Raw genomic sequence first — 10,419 nt, forward strand, 5'->3', positions numbered from 1 at the left:
TTTGATCAAGCCAGACCACCTGAAACAGAGTACCACGTGATCCTACATTCAAAACAGCTGGACAAAGCAGCCTTACAGACTACAGCCAGGATTTCTGCATCTTCTTAGAATCCCCCATGACAGTGCCCCTTACCAGCAGGAAGTAGTTTGGAAAGAATGATGCCCAAATTCCCAAATATTGTCTATAAATGTTTGTTTTCATTTAAATGGACTTGGTTATATAAAGAAAAAAAAAAAGAAGAAGATTCAGGCTTGAAGAACTTCTGCTTCTACATGAATGGGTTCTCTTTATTAAAGTACCCTGACTCGAAACGAGATGAAAGAAAAGGGACTCCAGTTTAATTTATCTTTCTTTTTAAAAACACTTAGACTTAGCTATTCCACTCGTGGTCGTGTACCCAAGGGGCTCCATAGCCTCGCATGGATACCTGCTCATCCATGCTTATTGCTGCTGTATTCGTAATAGCAAGTAAATGAATACAACCTATATGTATGTAACAACAAACAATGAAGAAAAAAAAACAATGAATTTAAATTTAAAAAAAAAGTTCAAGGAGTAGTATATGGAAGAGTTTGGAAAGAAGAAAAGAAAGGGAGAAATAATGTAACTGTATTATAATCTCAGGGGGAAAAAAAGAAAGGAAAACGTGGGGAAGGGACATAGAAGGAGTGATGGGAGAGATTGACCAATGAATTTAATAAGTTAAAAAATATATGGGCAATGATTAAAACAAAAATTCTTTAATTTTCTTTTTTCATTCACCCTTCTTTATCATCAATAAAAACAATTTAACTCCCCCCCCCTTTTTTTTGAGATTTTTGAGTTCTTTACTACAGTGGTTCAGCTACCCTGACATACATTACTTCTTATGAGTTAACGACCTCTCAGCCTCTTGTTAAATTCCTTCCCAGAGGAAACATAAGCAATTTCCACCTCTTCCCTTACATTCCCAAAATCTTTTCAGGTATACCCTTCTCAGAAGGTCATAGGGCATCGCTTGGTCAACGCTAACTTTGAGAACCAATGAGTATATTAAGCTTCCTCACAGACCGTAGGTGATGGGTTCCTTGAAGGAGTACAGTCACTCTTTCCCCCAGCAAACGTCACCTAAAAAGCCTCTCCCTGCAGGGTTGAGGGCTTCTCCACCACTACATACAGAGTGCATATTCTAGTCTTCTCCAGCCTCTGTATATTCTAGCTCCCTCTAAAGGCCACATGAAGAGTTGTCAGGTGTTTGGGGATGGCTAGATACTCGGATGAATGTTATATTCCTTACTCTGTCCCACTATGCAGGGTGCAAATTGCCAGCAAACTGAACCGGGATTATCTTATGCAAAGGGGAGCAACTAAATCCCCCAAGATGGCAGTTGCTTGCTCAGGAGGACCATCAGTAGTGGCGATCTTCTAAGTGATATCTAGATGAACCAAAGACCTGGAAACATGTTTGAATCATTTTCCCCCACCTCTTCTTTCTTTCTTCCTTTATCTTGTCTACATTATCATTTCATTTGTTTTGGGATTTAAGCTTTTGTGCATGTGTACACTGTTTCCTATGTTCCCCTTCAAACCCACCATCCTCCTTTCCTTACCTATTCTCACTCCTGTTAATCCCCTTTGTCTCCCTAGACAGACTTACACACACACACACACACACACACACACACACACACACACACACACAATTTGTATGTTTCTATATAAAATCTAGGAACCAAAATTGAGAGATGGCACATAATACCTATCTTTCTGTGCCTGGTTTAATTCATTTAATATCCCTTTCTCCAGTTGCATCTGTTTTTCTGAAAACCACATAATTTTGTTTTGGGGATGGGTCTTGAACTATTCTCTCCTGCCTCAGCCTACCAAATGCTGAATTATAGGCATGCACCACAAAGGCCAGCAAAATTTTACCTGTTAATGATAAAATAATTTTTAAGGATTTTATTTGTGTGTGTATGTGTGTGTTTCTGTGTGTGTGTGTGTGTGTGTGTGTGTGTGTGTGTGTGTGTGTATAAATGCCTAGAGATGTCATTACTAGTAATTGTAAGTTAAATGATATGGGCACTTAGAAGTAAACCCAGATCCTCTGTTAGAGCCGAAATTTCTCTTAACCACTGAGCCATCTCTCCAACTCCTGAAATAGTATAATTTTGATTTTAACATCTACTATCCTATCTAATCCTTGCAAATATGAATTACTATTTTTCTCTTTTTTATTGTTTTGCCACATTAGTCTTACTCCAGGCTATGATCTTAGTTGAAAAAAATCCCTGAAAGGACAGCAATATTAGCTTTGATTTTTATTTTTTTTTTCTTCAATTCAGGGAACACATAGCTATCTTTCCAGATTAATATTGCTCTAGAACACAATATCAAGTAAGATAGACATGAAATGGGACTGGTGTGGGACAACAAAAAAAAAGCATCCCCAGATCCCCAGTCCTCTCCTCATATTGCCTTTATCTCAATGTTTGCTGGAGGTGAAGCAAAATTGGTGTGTGTACCACTGGTCTGAGCAGTGTCCTCACTCAGGGCTCTCTCCAAACTGGAAGGCAGGGAATGGATCAGTCTTTTTCTGAAGTTCTGGCCCACAAAAACATAGAGCATCGGGTTGAGGCAACTGTTGAAGAAGGCCAATGAGCTTGTTGGGTGAACCAACATATCAAGAATTTTTAAACCACCATTGAAAAGTGTCTCTTTTAGCCAGACTGTCTGTAAAAGGGCAACCAGTTGAAAGGGAAACCAACAGATAAAGAAGGAAGCCACAACTGCAGTAAGGACACGTAAAGGACGGCTGGAATTGACAAGGGCTCTTCTGTGCATCTTGGCAGCAATGAGTCCATAGCAGATGGCAACGATGGACATGGGCATGCTGAAGCCAATAACGAACCTGATGATCCCTCTAGCTGTTAGCATAGTGGTAGCTGCATTCAACCGTTCCACAGCAGTGTCACCCCAAGACACAAAGCTGAATGTACAGTACACATCCCCTCCTGGAACTCTAATTGTAGTCAAGAAGAGGAAAATGGGCAATGTGAGGATGAGAGCAAGAATCCAGGGTCCAATTATCACCTTCCTAGCCAGGCTCACAGTGCGGTGGTTCTGAGCCCAGACTGGATGCAGGACACAAATACAGCGATCCAAGGCAATGAGAGAAATTAAGAAGACACTTCCAAATAGATTTATGTCCACCACAATGTGAACTAATTTACACATGAACCAGCCAAAAGGCCATTTTTCTTTCAAGGCCATTGAAGTGACTAAGAATGGTAGAGTAGCCGTGAAAGAGAAGTCAGCCAAAGCCAGGTTCAGATAACAGATAGTTGTAACAGTGTGTGCCATCCGGAATCCAGCTACCCAGATCACAAGCCCATTGCCCAGAATCCCGAGGAAAAAAGTGATGGAGATGACCACCATTGAGAAGATCCACAAAACTTTGGAGGTGATAGAATCATAGACCACCACTTCTGATCCATTCAGAGGGATGGAGTAGTTGACTTCCATTTTCTCTGCACCTGAAAAATTTCAACAACAGCCATCTCTCAGATCTAACATTACACAAATTCAGAATCCACACCACCTGGCACCACAGGAGATCCATTGTACCTGTAATACTGTAAAACTACCATTCTACTCGATGCCTTTCTGAGATAGCATAATTCTCCACATTTTCCATATTCCTAGAACTATTTATGTTTTTCATACTGATTACAAAAAGAATAATAAGCTTCCAGCAGTGATACTGAACTGAAGGTGAACAGATAGGAAAACATAGCACTCGGAGCAAAGCAGTAGATGCAGTAGACATTTTTTCTTGGTGAAGGCTTTTCCTCAGTTCTCCTGTTCACAAAAGAAATAATTTAACTGAGAGAACTGAGAGATGCCAAAAGTTTGTTTAACAAAGCCAAGGCCTGTATAATCCATAGAAAGAGAGAAAAAGACAGACAGAGACAGACAGACAGCTGAGAGATATTAGAGTGGGCTGAAGCAAAGAATGATTAACAGCAGTCCATTGAGCTCTGCATTGTGGATTTCAAAGACATTTTTTTTTCCAGAAATTGATGAGATGGAAATAAGGTGACCCACTTTTGTTTAAACTTGTGGTAGACCAGATGCCAATTTTGACTACTGATTACTATAAATTTTTTTGAAATTTTATAAAGATGGGCGGTAAAAAACACAGTCCAAAGAATATCATCACAAAGCTGAGGTCACATTCATATCAGTGTAATGTGTAAGTACAGCAACTGGCTTGGTTTCTTATATAGTAAAAGTCCTTAACTACAGCATAAAGACTGTTTAAACACAAAGTGGCATTCTGGACACAGCTGCCAAGACAGCAACAGTTTTCTTCACATCTAACTTTTTACTTCCATGGTCTCAAGTACAAAAATAATTCTACCAGGACTTGGCAAATGGTGCCAAGATCTCCACCTTTCAAACTCATTACCTTCTTTCAACCCCAGGTTAATGCAGCTTTCAAGTATCTGCTTCTCTTTACTGTGAGAATCCTTGACATAGTGTTTGTCCATTATTTCTGTTCATCTAAGACACTGGTTTTAGCTTATAGTTGAGAAGGAGACTGAATGGTTACTACCACTGCTTGATAATGTATTCTACTTTGAGATTTTGCAATAGGAGGAAGTTACTGAGTGGTGAATAACATCTCTACCTCCAAATGAGTACCTACCATTACTTCCACTTGTTATGAAGTCCCTTATTCTTTGGTATACAAAGAGTATGTATGACTGCATACTCAAGTGTTATGTGGGGCAGAGGGTGAGACTTAATGAATTTTGTTGGAGTTTGAGGACTTCTTAAAGACCACATATTGTGTGATTATTATGGAATTTATATTTGTCTATATAAGAATTCTAAAAGGTTCATTATTTTTAGTTTTTGTAAGATGAGAATGATGCTTAGAGGAAAGTCTACGCAAATAATGATAAGACATATTTTAATCTAGCTGGGTCTGACCTCTGAGTCCTTCCTCTGCCGTGCCAAATGTGACAAGTCCTTCTTCTGCCATGCCAAATGTGACAGATAATGTTAAACATGGGCTGCTCTCTGCTAAGCAAACCACAGTTTTGTCCCTGTATCTACTTTTTAGTCTAAATCCTGATCAGTCTAAAGAGTATCTACAGTGCTTCCTAAGAAATTGATGGAGCCATGCACACAGAACATAGTTCTAGATGATAACACAATGTGACTAAGTCCTCAGTGAGCCTTTGTGATTGCTTTTTTAGCTTCTTAAGAACAAAACTTATTTTTACTATGTTACCTAACTTATGATCAGATCATGTCTGTAGCCAATTCAACCAAGAAGTCTCCATGTGCACTCCTACCCAGGTTCAGGAAACTTGGAATAATTCTGCTGTGGTGTGTGGGCTATAAAATCTACATACAGGTTATTTGTTGAAACATATTTATAAGCCTGTGGACATTGTATCGGTAATAGAATGCTTGTCCGTAACATACTGTGAGGGGATATGAACATTGCTTAATGATAGAGCATCTACCTGCCTGGAATCCTGCAGGGAGATGCTCAGGCTGTGGCTCCGTGTTAGAGCACTTTTGTAGTATGCAAGAAAACTTAGGTTCAATCCCTAGAAGTATAATAAAATTAAAATGTAGAAAGAAACATCTCAATTATTTATGAAACCTGCCTTAAAATGTATTCACATAAAATCTAGGGTAATTATCAGCCATAAAACTTTTAGACTTATTGATCTATCTTTAAATAAAAAGAAGCAGTAATACTGAGCACTGCATTGACTGATTGGTTGGTTATTTGGATACATGGATGGTTGAGATAGGGCCTTGCTATGTAGTCAAACTGGCCTCATACTCCTAACCCTTCTGCTTCAACTTCTAGAATGCTGAAATCACAGACGTGTACTACAACAGCTTTGCATAGAAATTTCCTTCAAGCTCAAACATACCCTTCAGGAGGCAGAAAGGAGCTTCCTGGGTTTCAGAAAGTAAAGAAATTTCACATGTCTTGGAGAGCTGAAACTTATAAAATTCAGAATTGCTTTTCTTCAAGCCAAAAAAAAAAAAAAACAGTAAATATCAGCTGGGAGAGGAGGCTCTAACCAGCATTGCTACCTAGAAGAGACTTCCTGATGTGCCAAGTTCTCCATGTAAGTCATTCAGAATGTTCCATGGATACAGCTTTTATGAGTCTTCACCCCTGTTGGGGTGGGATTCTGTATGGTAGGACTGCATCTTTGTTATCTCTGCTCCTGTAACTCCTTACCCATACTCCTGTTAGTAAACCCAATAAAAAATTGTGGATTCACCAAGTTGCACTCTGATGTAATCATTATTTTGATATGCCATGGTTTCTCTGGGCTGAGTAGACATGTGTTTCTTGTTTCCTCAGGAAACTTGCACAACACATACCCAGAAGTTTCTCTCCTTTAATTCTCATGATAATACTGAGAGATAGCTGCATTCCTCTTTTATCAGGCCAAAGCCATACTCAACAGATTTTGGTATGGCTTTTGATTTGCCTTTGTTTTTGTTAACATCAACAAGCACTAGAACCCTAATAAAACTAATTCCAGAACTCCCAAATTTGCCTTACTATGTTGACAGGACCTGCCACAATAACTGACTATCCTCACATTTGATAGGATAGTGATTTCCCTCCTTGGTTTCCTACTTTCTTTTTGTCGCCTATCACTTTCGCCAAGGTCCTATGCAGGACATGATGCAATAGGATACAGGATTTCTCAACCCTGGCACTGTTGACATCTGCCACTACTTAACTGTGCTTGGGTGTGGTAATTCCTGTACATCACAAGATGTATAGCAGCTCTTTGATGCCATCTACTAGATTCCAGGATCAACCCTTATGCAGCTATGATAACCAAAATTATCTGTAGATGTAAAATATCTTCTGGCAGACAAAACCATCTACAGTGGAAAACCATTGATGGAGTATAAATATTGCTGGGTTTTCTGCAGTCAGATAAATACTTTTTTTTTGTCTGTATTATCCACATGGGTGCACCTGTGTACATCATGTGCCTGCTTTTGTACATGCGGATACCACCGGTCAATGTCTATTGTCTCTGATAGTCAATCCTCCACCTTATTTTCTGAGACATGGTGTCTTATCCAACTTGAGGCTTACTGACTGGATGGCTTGCTAGCTAGTTAACTCCAGATTTCCTGCTATCTTTGACTCCCTAGAACTGTGGTTATCAATGGGTTTTGTAGTGCCTGTTTGATTGTTCATTTAAGTTTTTTATATAGGTACTTGGGATCCAAGCTCAGATTCTCTTACTGTTGTGAGCTTGGATCCCACTTTACCCACCAAGTCATATCCTAAGTCCTGACAAATTGTTTTCTGATCATATCTCTAATGCTGTCAATGTCATTTCTTTGAGCCTTAGTTTCATCATCTGTTGATCAGGAATGATGTTATGGTGGAGAGTGATTTTTCAAGTAAGGATAGTATGAGAATAAACACAGAAACTCTCCAGGTTGAGCCAAGTGAGTCTTTAATAAATGTTAACACTGTCCTCACCATGTTCTATATGGTGTTTTAGGGCTCATTTGTGGGCTATACATTGGAGAAGTTAACATTCAGAGAAAAACATGTTTCTCTGGCTAAGGATGTGCCTCAAGTGGCAAGGTACCTGACTAGCAAGTACTTGTTTCTGGGTTTGATCGCCAGCACTGTACAAAACTGAATATGTTTGTATACATCTTTAATCCCGGTACATGCATGAGGTTATCCTTGACTATATATTGAGTTCAAGAGCTACATAGAGAAGAGCATGGTTGTGACAATAGTAACTAGTTAAATGGACATTGTCCACACTTAAACATGTTCATTAAGAATTTACAACTCATCCTAGCTCTTGCAGATTACAAAAGTTAATAATGTAAAACATTATGTGTATTCCGAGATTTTGTGATTATTGAATAATATAATCTACAATAAGAATAGCCACTGAATAATTAAATGAGTTAAGATTTAGAACAGTAAATTCATTGTTCAAGCTCCTAGTTAGAAAGTAGTAGAGTCATCATTTGAGCCCAACCCAGCTCTTAACCCTGTCCCACCCTATGTTCCTCACTGCATTCAGGTTTTTCCCACTTCTACAAGCCACTGCATATGCATTCCATAATCTTTAAATCCTTGCAAAAAAAAAAAAAAAAGTTAGCACAGCAAGAAAAGGCTAATGGAAAGACAAAGGTGCTAATCGGTGGGACCACCATTTTTTTTTTTTTTTTTTTTTTTTTTTTTTTTTTTTTGCAAAGTGGAGGAACTGTGAGACACAGAAGAAAATATGCACCCATTAGGATGATCCTTGTTTGTGTCATTAAACCCTAACATATGCCCATCATTTCATTTTAACACTGTTATCTTAGGACACACATCACCATTCTATAAGAGATGAAACCATGACTCTGAACAGGAAGTGGCTTTGCAGAAATAGCACTTTATTTTTTGCTAATTCTCTCTACTTTTTGCCATACTCATTTCCTGGCTACAAAGTGAGTACTCAGGGCTAGCTAGGCTGATGGCTCACTATATAGTATTTGCCATTCACTGAGAACCTGAGTTCATATGTTCATCATCTACATAAAAACCAGGTGTGGTGGCATACATCTATGACTCCAGCTGTGGGACAGGAAGGAGACAGAAAGATCTGAGGAGCTTCCTGGCCAGACTATATAGATCATTAGTAAGTTACAACTTCAAGGAGATACTTTGCCTCATAAAAATAAAAAGGACAGAGATTAACTGAGTTAGATGCCTAATGTTGGCCACTAACCTCCAAGTACCTGAGCTTATGCACATACAGGAATACATACAAACAGAAACCCCCACACACATATTAAACTGATTATTCTGTCCCTTTGATTGTTCCCCAAACTATATCATTTCCTCTGCCATTCCTAGGATGTGTTCTTTAAAAAAAAATGGTACCAATTAATTGGGAAAATTTTACTATATCATCAGTCATCTCTCTAAGCTATTACATGTATGAGTTCCTAAGAGGAAAGGATTGTCATTCATTTCAAATGGCCTCTTTACACACACTGTCTCTGGACCTGTTTTTCACCCTCCCAGATATTAGACTCCTGAGTTTTTCTGTCTCTTTTCTTCCAAACAAAGACAAAACACCAGGAAATACTTTCCAGCAGACCATTCTCATTGACATGTAAATACTGTCATGTCACTTCTCTTCAAGAACAAACCATTTCCAGCCAATCCTTATCTTTCACACCAGTAATCCCAACTATTTTTGGAGACTGAGATAAGAATTGCCTATTCAAGGCCTGCCTCAGTTACAGGACAAGTTCCAGTGCAGTAATTTACTGGGATCATGCCTCTCAATAAAAGTAAAATTAAGAGGCCTGTAAAGATTATTTAGAAGAGCATTGCCTATTCTTCCAGTAGGCCTCAGTTCAGTTCCCAACACTGTCATATAGGTTTATAAACCATCTGAAACTTTAACTCCAAGGGGTCCAATGGTCTCTTTTGGCCTTCTCATGTACCAAGAAAGCACCTGGTACACAGACACACATTTGGGGAAAATACCCATATACATTTTTTAAAAGTTGAAAAAGAAAATACAGTGCTGGGGATGTAGCTCAATGGCAGAGCATCTGCCTAGATGCTCAGTAGTGAGGGATTCGGCAATGTCACTCAGTGATAGAGCTCCTGTGTAGGATTCCCATTGAGCTGCAGGGTTCATCAACACAGCATCTGGGTATATATGAGAGACATTATATTCAGTTGAGAATGGAGAAGAGAAGAAAGAAAAAGATATAAGCTCTGAATCAACCTTAGAACCTATAATCACGCTTTATACTTTCTTACCTCGATACTTCTCATTAACCCACTGCATACTGACTTGGGCCCTTGGCACTGCACCAAATTGCCCCCATCAAGTATGTGTATTCCGGGTAGTCAAAGCCATTGAACCATTGTTCTCAGTTCTAATCCTGGTATCTCCCATGGCACAGTACCAATTATACCCCCCCTTTTTTTTTTTTTTTTCCTAAGTAACATTTTTCTTGTGCTTTAAGATGACAAAAGATATACACAGCACATTCTTGGTTGGCTTTATAGCTCAATGGCTAGATGTATCACAGCCTAAGGATCAGACTGTCTCCATTTGACTTTTTAAAAGTGGGTTTGGCTCACGCCTGCATGCTTGCAAGGTACCTACTTGCCAACTGGGCCATTTTCCCACACCTCCAACTGCATACTGTCCTCAGCACATTCTAAGTCAAGAACTCAGAAGTCATCCAATAGAAGTAAATGTGATATTTCACATCTCCACACAGGATTTTAGAAAGTATCCATCATATAAAAGGCATTCAAAAATTAAGTTTTGAGTTGTTGGAGTACAACTTACCACCAGCTAAGATCCCCTTCCTCTGGCTGA

The 10,419-nt window shown here is 39.0% G+C and overlaps 1 protein-coding gene across 1 annotated transcript; it reads right to left on the reverse strand.

Annotated features, from left to right (window-relative positions):
* Window positions 1–2,284: 2,284 nt before the first annotated feature.
* Fpr2 (formyl peptide receptor 2) lies at window positions 2,285–10,419 on the reverse strand. The gene is made up of 2 exons (XM_051207875.1): window positions 10,390–10,419; window positions 2,285–3,516 (listed from the first exon to the last, which is right to left on the reverse strand). Exon 2 carries the CDS (start codon window positions 3,503–3,505, stop codon window positions 2,450–2,452), a length of 1,056 nt encoding a protein of 351 aa, XP_051063832.1. The 5' UTR covers window positions 3,506–3,516; window positions 10,390–10,419; the 3' UTR covers window positions 2,285–2,449.

This window comes from Phodopus roborovskii, unplaced genomic scaffold, assembly GCF_943737965.1.
Source record: "Phodopus roborovskii unplaced genomic scaffold, PHOROB, whole genome shotgun sequence".
In the NCBI taxonomy this organism is placed as follows: domain Eukaryota; kingdom Metazoa; phylum Chordata; class Mammalia; order Rodentia; family Cricetidae; genus Phodopus; species Phodopus roborovskii.

Excerpts from the sequence above, each read along its gene's own strand:
- Fpr2 (XM_051207875.1), bottom strand. The coding sequence starts at position 3,505 with ATGGAAGTCAACTACTCCATCCCTCTGAATGGATCAGAAGTGGTGGTC.